We start from the raw sequence: 12941 nt of genomic DNA, 5'->3' as shown, positions 1-12941 counted from the left end.
TCTATGTCTACATCATTGCCGACGATATACTTGTAATGATCTTTTTAATATCTTGGAAATTATTAGTTGAAAAATAAAAATATTGTTATATACAACTCAATGCGGAAGAAAGTGTTACATCTTGTACAGTAGAGTCAATGAGTTGAGAATCAAGTGAGGATATTAGAAAACAGAAATTATTCCACTACTCTGAAAAGCTGAGGTGGTCATTGTCAAAATGTAACTTTAACAAGCTCATTTTTTTTAAACAAGATTTCGAAGTGCAATCTCAACTTTGCATGCAAAACAAATAATCAAACTTGTCTAGTACATCTACAAATCATTTGATGAGGAAGCATTCTTGATCACACCTTTGACTCTTCTTGTAAACAACTATGATCTTCGATTCACACCTCCAATATTTTCCAAAGATTGAAGGCACATGAAGTTTATGTTTCAGCATTTTTTCCTATTTTTGTAACCGTTTTCTTTCACAAGGTTGTTTCTGTGACTTAACAACCCTGTCTAGTCAATGTTAGTAGTTATTAACATGGGAATAAAAAAGATCCAATATTCCACTTCTAGTAGACTTCCAAGGGTAAATAAATAAATCGATAAAGATAGCATGCAAGGAAGTATCAGGAATGCAAAAAAATTCATGGCCGCATCATGCACAATTGCACACTATGGATACCCTCTACAGTATGTAGTAATTTTCACGTCAATCTAGAATATTAAACAACACCAAATAAACTCTTAGTAGTTGGAACAAAAATACTAAAATTCCATCAAGACATTCTAGGCTTCTGTGATTGGAAACTCAAAAGATACATCTTTTCCGGTAAGCTTCCTGTAAACTCCAGAGAAAGCCTCCAGCTTGTATTCAGTGTTGTTGCGTTCCTTCGGATCCAAGAAAACCTTAAATTGGCAACAATGGTGAAAACCAAACTAGTGTCAGCTTATAAAATAAAAGATAAAGACTTGGCGATTTCGAATGAGCAATATCTTCACAAGAAGTTACTTTAATTATTTTTGATCCGTCTAGTCTGTATCTGACTCGTTTGCCAACAATCTCGGCAGGATAAACTACGTCTTCAAGAATAGCATCATGCACAGCAGTCAAAGTGCGGGTACGGGGCCGCTGAACAGCAGACCCTTTCTTTGGAGGACGCACAATCCTTCTTGTGGCGATCAACACAACATCCTGTCAGTTGGTATGATCTTCATCCATCAAAACACAGAGAACGAAACAGAATGGAAAATCATAGGCATGTATATTGGTTTCACATTAAGGTCAAATGTAGTAAACTACAACCTTCCCACTAAACTTCTTCTCAAGCTCCCTGACAAGACGAAGATGAATTTTGCGGAACGACTTCCTCAATCTGAAAGGAACATAGATGACCACAGCCTTGCGATTCCCAGCCACGTCCATTTGACTGCACAAGAAATAGCATTAACTTTATCATGAAGAGCAATAACATTGTTTAATAAACATACATCTATCAGAAAATTTGTACTAGGAAATTTGTATATATTTCTGTATTCAAATGGTCTCTAAATACAGCCTTAATAATTGGCAATATACTTACATTGCCTGGTTTATGTAGAGATCTTTCAAATCACTTTTCAGGTCCTGATTAGTGTTCTCCAAATCAAACACGTACTACAAACAAACAAACAAACAAAAAATTCAGGATTTCAGTGAAGATCATAGTGTTTAGTTCATTAAATCAGTAAAATCCTTAAAAGGAGGCAACATAAACCTGTGCAACTGTCTCCTCAAACTCAGTGGGTTCAGCATCATTATCCTTGTGGATTTTCTTCCTTGAGGTGAACATTTTGGTCAATCTCTGTCATGATTCAAAAAAAAAAAAAAAAAAAAACATCACAATGTTGCCATATGAACTATTATCCACTCAAAAACTATTAAGCTAGAATTAGTTCGAAGTTAGAACCTAAGGGGAAAAAAAACACTCAGAATGAATGTTTTACATCAAACATAACACAACAACTTGAAGTCATAATTTTTACAAAGGAACTCAATTGAAAGCTGCAAATGAAAAAAAATTGACTGCAAGTTGTTCTAAGAATCCCAAGTATGAAAAATTTTCTTCTACTCTTACGGTTTCAACGAAGAAGGAGCAATGTGCATAACAATGTGAAGGGAATAATGCGAATTCTGAGCAGCGCAAGAGATTCAATCAGGTGACTAATTGGAACGGCGAAAAAGATAGAAGCTTTGGGAATTGATTGGATAAAAGAAAAGCGTACCGAATCGTTGCCGAGATGTGCAGTTGCAGTCCTTGAGCTTCAGAAAGAGAAAGACGCAGCTACGCCCAGGGATGCTTTTATACATATACTCCATGCTGACGTTGCCCTAATTTTCTTATGCACATTCCATTTTTTTTTGGTGACTATGCACATTCCGTTTTTCCCCAAACATATTAATTTATACCCCAAGTATTATAATTTTCTTTTATGCTCATGGTTGGTTAGACCAAATTTATAAATAGCTTAATTAAGTTTTTTTTTTGAAAAAATAGTCTAACAATAAATATTTATATTAAAAATAATTTAAAAAAAATATTTTATTTTTAAATTTTTAATTTTAAAAGTGTTTATTTAAAAAAATATATAATAAAAAATTTATTATAAAAAAAATTATTTTTTAATTTTTTTATAAGTTGTAATTTGATTTTAAAAATTATACTAAATATTAATACTACTACTATTTATAAATTATAAAGGCTACTAATAAATTATGGATGTTGTGAAATTTTAAAATTAATTTAAAAATATTGAATTTAAATATATGAAATTATACATTAAATTTTTAATAATTTTATTATATATTTAATTAAATCGATTCGATCATAGCTTCATTTTGATTAAATTATTAAATCGATTTAATGACTAGTTTGGTTTTCACCATTTTAGTTATAATTTCTGTAATTTGTTCAGTTGTGATTATGTATGATTTCTCTGATTTTAAATTTAAAATTTTTGTGATTTTAATTATTAGAATTTAGCTAATATATGTGTTGTGTCTTGATGACATATGATAATTGAAAAATTTATTACTATTATAAAATTTTAAATATTTTAAATATTTTTATTCAATAAATACAAAATAAATATATTAAAAATTTAATTTTTTTATATTTTCAATGAGAATTTTTTTTATTTTGTAATGTTAACATGTGACTTTATAGATAAATCCTAATTATTATAGCATTGTTTTGACTTGTGTGATTTATGTAATTTTGCTGCGATTTCTGTGGAAGTATAAAGTTCAAGTTCTCTACTTTAAGTTCCCAGCAGGCGAACTTCCCCACTGAAAAATCTTGCTTCTGTGGCCGTTTTGCCACCAAGAAAGCATAACATGTCATGTTCAGACATATTTTTTGTAAGTCCTCCTTCTTCATCTTCTTCAATTTCTTCAAACTTTGTTGTCACAAAACCTCACTATTGGGGCCATTTGCCAACCCATATTACAAAATCGCACTTTCCTCGCATTCATTGTCATTTAAACACTCTATCTTCATCCCTAAAGGATCGGAAGAGCAAGAAGAAGAAGGCGTATGGCGGTAATTTACCTTCAATTTTGAAATCTTTAGAGTATTCTGTTGATGTTGAAGCGACCCTTGATTCTTTCTCTGAGAATCCTAGTCCTAAAGAGATAACTGTTATACTTAGGGAACAGGGGAGGTGGGAGCGTGTTGTTAAGGTTTTTGAGTGGTTTAAGTCACAGAGAGGGTATGTTCCCAATGTGATTCACTATAATGTTGTGCTTAGAGTTCTTGGTAAGGCTCAGAGATGGGACCAATTGAGGCTTCTCTGGATCGAAATGGCAAAAAACGGGGTTTCGCCTACTAATAACACTTATAGCATGCTTGTTGATGTGTATGGGAAAGCAGGTCTTGTTAGAGAAGCACTTCTGTGGATTAAGCATATGAGGTTGAGGGGTTTTTTTCCTGATGAGGTTACAATGAGTACGATTGTTAAGGTGTTGAAGGATGCGGGAGAGTTTGATAGGGCAGATAGGTTTTACAAGGATTGGTGTGATGGTAGGGTTGTCTTAGATGATCTTGATTTGGATTCTCTATCAGTTACTGCTACGAATGGTTCTAGATCGATGCCTATTAGTTTCAAGCATTTCCTTTCGACCGAGCTGTTTAAGACGGGTGGGAGAAACACTTTGAATTCATCAAACAAGGAGATTGGTCCCCAGAAACCCCAGTTGACTTCAACTTTCAATACCTTGATAGATTTGTATGGCAAGGCTGGACGGCTAAAGGATGCTGCCGAAGTCTTTGCTGATATGTTAAAATCCGGAGTGGCAATGGATACAATCACTTTTAATACTATGATCTTTATCTGTGGAAGTCATGGTAATTTGTTGGAAGCTGAATCTCTGCTTAATAAAATGGAAGAAAAGGGTATATCCCCTGATACGAAAACTTACAATATCCTTCTGTCCTTGTATGCTAATTCGGGGAATACTGATGCTGCTCTTTGTTGTTATAGAAGGATTAGAGATGTTGGGCTCTTTCCGGATGATGTAACTCACAGAGCTCTTCTTGGTGCGCTATGTTCAAAGAATATGGTTCAAGCTGTGGAAACTCTGATTGATGAAATGGAGAAATCTTCTGTTTCTGTTGATGAGCACTCTCTTCCTAGTATCATCGAGATGTATGTTAACAAAGGAGCCCTTGACAAAGCAAATGATATGCTTCAGAAATTTCTAATGAACGGTGTACCATCATCAAGTATATGTGCTGCAATTATGGATGCTTTTGCTGAAAAGGGACACTGGCTTGAAGCCGAGAATGTGTTTTATTGGGAAAGAGGTGTGCCTGGACAGAGAAGGGATGTCATAGAATACAATGTCTTGATCAAAGCGTATGGCAAAGGAAAACTTTACAACAAAGCTGTTTCTCTCTTCAGGGGAATGAAGAATCATGGAACTTGGCCTGATGGTTGCACTTATAATTCTCTCATTCAGATGTTATCCGGTGCTGATTTAGTCAATCAGGCAAGAGATCTCATGGTTGAAATGCAAGGGATGGCATTTAAGCCGCATTGTCAGACTTTTTCTGCTGTTATTGCAAGCTGTGCTCGTCTCAGTCAGCTTTCTGATGCTGTCAGTGTGTACCAGGAAATGCTACAAGCCGGAGTAAAACCAAATGAGGTTGTGTATGGATCTTTAATAAACGGATTTGCAGAATACGGTAGTCTTGAGGAGGCACTTAGGTATTTCAACATTATGGAAGAATGCGGATTATCTGCCAATTTAGTTGTGTTGACATCCTTGCTAAAGTCTTATTGTAAGGTTGGGAACTTGGAAGGAGTAAAAGCCATTTATGAACGGATGCAGAACTTGGAAGGTGGTCTTGATTTAGTTGCGTGCAATAGTATGATAAGTCTCTTTGCAGATCTCGGATTGGTATCCGAAGCCAAGATGGCTTTCGAGAATTTGAGAGAAAAGGGCTGGGCAGACAGGATTTCATATGTGACAATGATGTTTCTTTATAAAGATGTGGGAAGGATCGACGAGGCCATTGAGATCGCGGAGGAGATGAGGCTTTTAGGTTTACTGAGGGATTGTGTTTCATATAATAAGGTACTGGTATGTTATGCCACTCATGGACAGCTTTATGAGTGTGGTGAACTAATACATGATATGATATCTAAGAAGCTTTTGCCAAATGATGGAACTTTTAAAGTGTTGTTCACTGTATTAAAGAAGGGAGGGTTTCCAATTGAAGCAGTTGTGCAGTTGGAGTCATCTCTGAAGGAGGGGAAGCCTTATGCGCGACAAGCTGCGATCACTGCTTTGTATTCTTTAGTTGGTATGCACGATTTGGCATTTAAATCCGTTCATACATTCATAGAATCCGAGGTTGATCTTGACTCCTATGCATATAATGTGGCAATCTATGCATACGGTTCGGCTGGAGAAATCAACAAGGCCTTGAACACATACATGAAAATGCAGGATAAGCATTTGGAGCCTGACATTGTGACTCAGATTAATATGGTAGGTTGTTATGGAAAAGCTGGCATGGTTGAAGGCGTGAAACGGATATTTACCCAACTAAGAGGCGGAGAGATCAAGCCATGCAAGTCTTTGTTCAAGGCTATTATAGATGGTTACAAAGTTTGCAATAGAAAGGACCTAGCTGAGTTAGTTAGCCAAGAGATGAAAATCTCATTCAACTTGGAAGAAAATAATGAAGTTGAGAGCAAAATTGAAAGTGAAAATGGAAGTGATTGTGATTGATTTTGATGAAAGCTTCTTTGAGGTCTGTTAAATCCACAGGTGGTTGTATATTAGGGGAGACAAATTTATGTATGTACAATGTAAGTGATCATATATAAATTTCTTTTTGCTTATTTTGTATAGCGAAATATATTGATTGACAGCAATTATTATTCAGTATCTTTTTTATTTATGTTTTTGAAGGATGTTGGCAAAATTTGTGAACAGTTACCTGCTATGCAGGTTCTCAGCTTATCTAAAAACTTAATGTCACCATATAAATCGGAACTTCCACCACTGGAAAGCATCTGTATTCTAGTTTTAAATAATACTGGTGTAGATTGGGAGCAGGTTCCTTTCTATATCTTTCCCCAACTTATATCTGCTGCTTAAATTCCAATCATGTTAGTTAGGAGCCACTAAATGTTTCCTGTTTAACTGGGCAGGTTGAATTGCTTAGACAATCATTGATGGCTATTAAGAGCTACATCTTATCGGAAACAATATAAGCAGAGTACTGGTATATTCTTGTTAAATATCTTAACCGCTGTACACTTAGATATCCTCTCATGAGTACCCATTTCTGAATATGGAGAGCAGTTGAATAAACATTAGAAATTGAACCATTTCGATCACACTGCAAGATTTCTCTAACTCATAGTCTCAGAATGGAAGCCCATTAAAGGAGGGAATAGCATTTTTGATACATTCTTCTTTCTTTAGCATTTTGTCTACCTTTATTGCTCATCTCCTCAAAGGTTTGTCGTTTTACATGTAGTGGGGTGTAAGTTTATTATTATTATCATTATTGTTATTGTTATTGTTATTGTTATTAAGGCAAGCTAATAATCATGTTTCTCATCTGGTGAACAGTTATTATTATTAAGGCAAGCTAATAATCATGTTTCCCATCTGGTGAACAGTTAATTGTGACAATCTCAACAGAAATACTGCGATAGCAATTATAGTTATATTTGAGAATGTGGATGATGTATTGAATGTAGATTCTATTATCAAGCTTACTCCCTTGGATTTGCTATGCAATTTATTTATTTTATAGTTGATACATAATTGATGTTGAAGTGTATTAATTTTAATTTTTTTTATGGAAATAATAAGGGTAATTTGGTTTTTACTTTAATGTTTAATCTTATATTGCTCTGTTTTTTTTTTATTTGTCATTTGTATGAAGTACACAATTTTTAAGCCTTCTATTTTTTTTTTTTTCAGCCTATGTCATCCTCCATTGTTCAAGGATTTAATTCTTTGCGTCTATTGAATTTGGATGATAATTGTATAGCTGAATGGGATGAAGTCATGAAGCGTTCTCAGCTTAAGATGGTTGGTTATGGCTTCAAATACGTTCTCAACTCCAGATTGGACTAATACCATTTAACCACATTTGACTTTAGTAACCATTTATTTATTTATTTATCTAACCACTTAACATTTAAGTTAACTACTTATTTTAAGTGCTTAGCACCAGAGTGAAATCATATGATTAAAGTGAAATGTGGTTAAAGTCATAGGTGGTATCTGTATTACTGGAAGTAGAGATAGATTGTATCTTAGACCTGGCAACAAGTATTTACCTCCCCTCTACTTCTGAGTTGTTCTAAATTTTCATGGTTTGTTATGTTTTGTTTCAATTTGGAACAGCTTTATTTGAACAAGAATTGTTTGAATTCTATCATATATCCTGAATGAATTGGAAGCCACAAGCTATAAGCCCTTTCAAAATTAGGTAGTATTTCTCTTGATAATGCTCATCATCCTGCACAAAATACAGATTGTGGACATCTCTGATTCTTTGTTTAGGTGATAACAACATTGGTGATCTGGTCTCTGTTGACTCATTAAACTGTGAAATTTTATATACTTTGCATAGTGTACTTCTTAGTTATGCATGACATGATATGGCTGCTGTGCTGTATCTATGACAACGAGTCCGGACCCATTGACTGTTATATCAAATAATTTGTTAGAAATGATGAATTGGGGATGCAATATTTTAAATTATTTTGTAGCTATAATTATTCTGAGTATTTTTTGAACATGTCTTTCATGTCTGATTGAGTTATTGTATTTTTGCTTCTTGTAAACACATTTTTTTTCTGTATATTCCTCTGGAACTGCTTTCTTTACCTCACATGGATGGAGTCAGATTATGAACTCATAATTTACCATAATACCAAGACTCACCCGAGGCTGAAATTTATTTGTAAACGAAAAATGGAAACTAGGAAAGACAGTGACATAAATTAAAGCTTGCTCTTCTCAAAGCATCCAACGTTCCAAAGAAGACCTATAATGTACTACAACTGTTAACATTGAAAAAATTTTAACCAGTTATTCTTTTATTAGTCATCTTTTTATCTATTCAGGAATTCATTTACAAATATGTCAAAGACCAAATTCATGCTTAAACCTTTCAAAATTTCATGTATTCTTGCCAAATATAATATTATTATGCATCATCCATGCATGCCAAAAAACTGAAAATAACAAAATATCCATTTTTTTGGTAGAAACAACTAAATGGAAGAATCGTTGGTAAAACAATGAGGTTCTCTTATAATATATATGACTTCTTATGATGATAAAATAAAAATAAAAGGCATAGAATAATATTGTGTATATTTAAATTAATTTTAATTTTTTTAATAACCAGATTTGTCATAGCGTAACCGATAAACAATGACAGTTAATACAGATAGAATATGTTTTGAGTATAATATACGTTTTATTATTTTGTACGAACAATGTTAGTTTTAATTTATATATTTCTTATTGGGTATTAAAAATAAAAAATATTCGTATTGTTAGCATTTTTCTAACCTTCTTTAACTCTAACCGTGATTAGGCCTAAAAGTTTGCTCATCTCGTTGGAAATAAATGTAATCTAATCAGTTTTTATCTAATAGTGCTATACATTGGTATAATCATAGGAGAATTAACTTTAGCGAATTAACAATACAGTGTTTAGTTACCACAGAAGTATTTTTATACATAGAATTATCAATCAATTATGTGTGACTTCTGATGAAAATAATATATTCAATATGGATATCATTTCTTAGGTAAAAGATATCAGATTGATAAAGAAAATTAATTGCAATGGGTATATTCATTTTAACAAATATTCTTTATTCAATATTATAAAAATTATGATGGTCACCCTGAATTACTACAGGTTCAACTTCCATCGGCAGTGGTAGAATTCTTAAATTGAGACATTTTCGGGCTATAATATTCGTCAACCAAACAATTAATGAAACACTCATCCATACCTTCTCATTTTGAGTACATTTATACATAAAAGAAATTATACATAAAGAAAAAAAAAAGAAAAGAAGAGTTGAAATAGCAAAAACGATAAAAATGATGATTTTTATAATTTTGTGTGACTATCTATATACAAAAGACTAGAAGACCATGATTATCTAACAAAATTAATTTATATTTATTGCATTCAATTTGAATAAGTAAAAAATAATCTTATTTTAGTTTAACCCTTAATTCACATTATTGATTTGATTTAATTATTAGTAAAAAATATCTCAATTGACTATTGTATTCATAGATTTATTATTTTAATGATCAATAAATTAATCAAATTAATTAATTAATACAAATAATTAGTATTATGGATTTGATTTAATAAATTAAAAAATAATAAATAATACTAACAGAACATTAAAAGAAATAAATTAGAAAATACTACTAAATCAAATTGATATAAATTATAATAAATTATGTAATATTTAAATATCTAATCAAATCAATTGGTTGATATAATTAGTTTATCGTAATAAATTGTATTTAATGAGTTAAAAGAAATAAATTGCTAAACACTCTCAAAAACATATCATGCCAGTTCCATCATTAAGTGCACAGAAATTTGATTTTTATATAATAAAATAGATAAATAATAAATAGAATAGATGAGAATATAATATGTGACATATTTTAATTATAAAAGTAGTAATATAAAATAATTTTTTTATGAATCCTTATTGGTCGTTCGTTGTTAATTTTTATGTTATTACTTAATGATTTTCGATTATGAAATTATCAACTACCTAATATTATGGTTTAGTTAATAAGAATGATGATATTAATTTTTTCCTAAGTCTTGTTATTATTTATAATAAGAATGATGATATTAAATTTATTTCCTTAATGAATGTTAATTTTGTTGTGAAATTCTTTATGACCTTTAACTTTTAGCGCAATTGAGTCTAATTCCTACATTTTGAAATAAATTTACTCGAGAAAATTAAAATGTGAATCACATTATTAATAAAAAATTATTTTATTAACATAATTAGTGGTGCTTACTTGAACAATTAAATTTAACTTCTAATGATATTAAAGTCAGCCCATTTTATTGTCGTGTGCCTTCAAAGAATTCACAAATTTGACATAAAAATCTAACAATTGAGAAAAAAATTATTATTATAATGGGTATATTCGTTTTAACAATTATTCTTCTATCCAATACTATAAAAATACATTGACTACCTTGAATTACTACAGGTTCAACTTTTATCGACAGTGGTAGAATGTCTAGATTGAGATATTTTCGGGCTATAGCATTCATTAAACAAACAATCAATGAAACATTCATCCATGCCTTCTCATTTTGAGTATATTTATACATAAAAAAATTATACATAAAAAAAAAAAGAAGAAAAGAAGAGTTAAAATAACAAGCTAAGAGCGATAAAAATTATGATTCTTATAATTTTGTGTGGTCATCTACATATAATAGATCAGAAGACTATGATTATCTAACAAAATTAATTTGTATTTTTTGCATTCAATTTGAATAAATAAGAAATCAACTTATTTTAGTTTAATCTTTAATTCAGATTATTTGAATTTGGCTCAATACCAAGATTCGATTTTGCTAGTTTAACGGTTTTTTGAAGCGACGATTTTTGCTATTACCTGAATCGGTGCAGTCAAAGGTTCCTGGTTAGACTGGTCCGATCGATTTTTCGAATCTTGGTATTGAGCCAAATTTAAATTATGTGAATTAAGAACTAAACTAAAATAAGATAATTTTTTATTTATTCAAATTGGATGTAATAAATACAAATTAATTTTGTTAGATAAAAAATGGTCTTTTATATATATATATATATATGGCCAAACAAAATTATAAGAAGCATCATGTTTATCGATCTTGCTATTTCAACTCTTCTTTTTTGCCTTTTTTTCTTTATGTTGAATTTTTTTATGTATAAATATACTCAAAATGAGAAGACATGTATGAGTATTTCATTTATTATTTGTTTGATGAACTATAGTCCGAAAATGTCCCAATTTAGACATTTTACTACTGCTGATGAAAGTTAGACCTATAGTAATTTAATGTGGACAGTGTACTTTTTATATTATCGGATAGAAGAATATTTATTAAAATGAATATACCTATTGTATTGAATTTTCTTTGTCAATATTTTATTTTTTTACCTAACAAACATCTATGTTGAATATATTATTTTCATCAGAAGGCATACATGATTGATTAATAATTATGTGTAAAAATACTCTTGTGATGACTAAATACTGTATCGTTAACTCGCTAAAGTTAATTCTCCTATGATTATGCCAATGTATAGCACTATAAAAAAAGAGTTAAGTACGATTTTGGTCACTAAGGTAGGGGGCTGAAAATTGTTTTCGTCCCCAACTTTTTTTTACTTACAAAATTATCCCTAAGGTTTAACTTAGTTTTAAAATTGTCCTTTGGACCAAAATACCCTTCTCTTTCTTTTCCAAAATCAACCAGAAGCAGAAGCAGAAACAGAACCAGAAGCAACAACAATAAAACAATGTAATAAACAATAAAAAATGGATAATAGATCAACAAATCTGTATAATAAAAAAATGAAACAATGTGATCAGCCAGAAGCAGAAGCAGAAGAACAGCAACAATAACTATTAAACAATGTAATCAACCAGAAGCAAAAGCAACCAGAAGCAGAAGCAACTAGAAGCAACAATATAGAAGAATCATAATCAGAAATCAACAATATAATAGAAGTAGAAGCAGAAGCATAATAGAATTAGAATCAACAACATAATAGAAGAAGAAGTAGAAGAACAACAATAGCAGCGAGTGACCGGCGAGGAGAACGAAGAGTAGCGGCGACCAGTGAGGAGCAGCGATGACCGGTAACTGAGCGAGAAGGAGAAGCATAAATGGCGAGGGCGCACGACGTCCATCCTCGCGGATCTGCTGGCGTCGACGTCGAGAAGCAGCGGCAAAGACCGAACGACGAGGAACAGCGACGAGATCTAGCGGCGAGGAGCAAACGACGAGGAGCAGCAGCGGCAGATTCCCTTCCCCACCTTCCCTTCTCCCTCTTCTTCCCTGAAAAACCCCAGTGTGATCCCTTCCCCAGTCCTTTAACTCGTTTTTTAATATTTTTTTAATTAGGGGTAATTTGGTAATAAAAATTAAAATTTTGGTAAAAATAAAGATTCTAAAACTAAGTTAATCCTTAGGAACAATTTTATAAGCAAAAAAAGGTTGGAGACGAAAAGATTTTTTAACCCCTACGTTAAGAACAAAAATCATACTTAACCCTAAAAAAACTAATTATATTACATTTGTTTCTAATGAGGTGGACGAGCTTTTAGGCCTAATCATAGTTAGAGTTGACAAAGGTAAAAAAATACTAAT

General features: G+C 31.7%; 2 protein-coding genes across 8 annotated transcripts; one reads left to right on the top strand and one right to left on the bottom strand.

Moving 5' to 3' along the window:
• Nucleotides 1–564: 564 nt before the first annotated feature.
• LOC112789584 (small ribosomal subunit protein eS7) lies at nt 565–2421 on the bottom strand. Its single transcript, XM_025831540.3, has 6 exons — nt 2254–2421; nt 1746–1832; nt 1572–1645; nt 1295–1418; nt 1001–1183; nt 565–897 (listed from the first exon to the last, which is right to left on the bottom strand). The coding sequence occupies exons 2-6, from the start codon at nt 1818–1820 to the stop codon at nt 778–780; spliced, it is 576 nt and encodes a 191-aa protein (XP_025687325.1). The 5' UTR covers nt 1821–1832; nt 2254–2421; the 3' UTR covers nt 565–777.
• Nucleotides 2422–3218: 797 nt separating this feature from the next.
• On the top strand, nt 3219–7984 carry LOC112789581 (pentatricopeptide repeat-containing protein At1g73710). Of its 7 annotated transcripts, XM_072232411.1 has the most exons (5): nt 3219–3388; nt 3536–6345; nt 6488–6595; nt 6691–6764; nt 7475–7984. In XM_072232411.1, exons 1-2 carry the CDS (start codon nt 3365–3367, stop codon nt 6263–6265), a joined length of 2754 nt encoding a protein of 917 aa, XP_072088512.1. In that variant the 5' UTR covers nt 3219–3364; the 3' UTR covers nt 6266–6345; nt 6488–6595; nt 6691–6764; nt 7475–7984. The 7 variants fall into 7 exon arrangements, with proteins under 7 accessions (XP_072088512.1, XP_072088511.1, XP_072088513.1 ...); XM_072232410.1 differs by having other exon boundaries at nt 6691–7984; XM_072232412.1 differs by having other exon boundaries at nt 6449–6595; nt 6691–7984.
• Nucleotides 7985–12941: the final 4957 nt, after the last annotated feature.

This window comes from Arachis hypogaea, chromosome 3 (assembly GCF_003086295.3).
Source record: "Arachis hypogaea cultivar Tifrunner chromosome 3, arahy.Tifrunner.gnm2.J5K5, whole genome shotgun sequence".
In the NCBI taxonomy this organism is placed as follows: Eukaryota; Viridiplantae; Streptophyta; class Magnoliopsida; order Fabales; family Fabaceae; genus Arachis; species Arachis hypogaea.
Note: the sequence above shows the minus strand (reverse complement) of the source record. Positions and strands in the feature narration are given on the sequence as shown.

Coding starts and splice junctions, on each gene's coding strand:
- LOC112789584 (XM_025831540.3), bottom strand. CDS start 1,820: ATGTTCACCTCAAGGAAGAAAATCCACAAGGATAATGATGCTGAACCC. Junction 1,646..1,745: donor TTGAGGAGACAGTTGCACAG/GTTTATGTTGCC, acceptor GTTTGTTTGTAG/TACGTGTTTGATTTGGAGAA. Junction 1,184..1,294: donor AGAAGAAGTTTAGTGGGAAG/GTTGTAGTTTAC, acceptor ACCAACTGACAG/GATGTTGTGTTGATCGCCAC.
- LOC112789581 (XM_025831536.3), top strand. CDS start 3,365: ATGTCATGTTCAGACATATTTTTTGTAAGTCCTCCTTCTTCATCTTCT.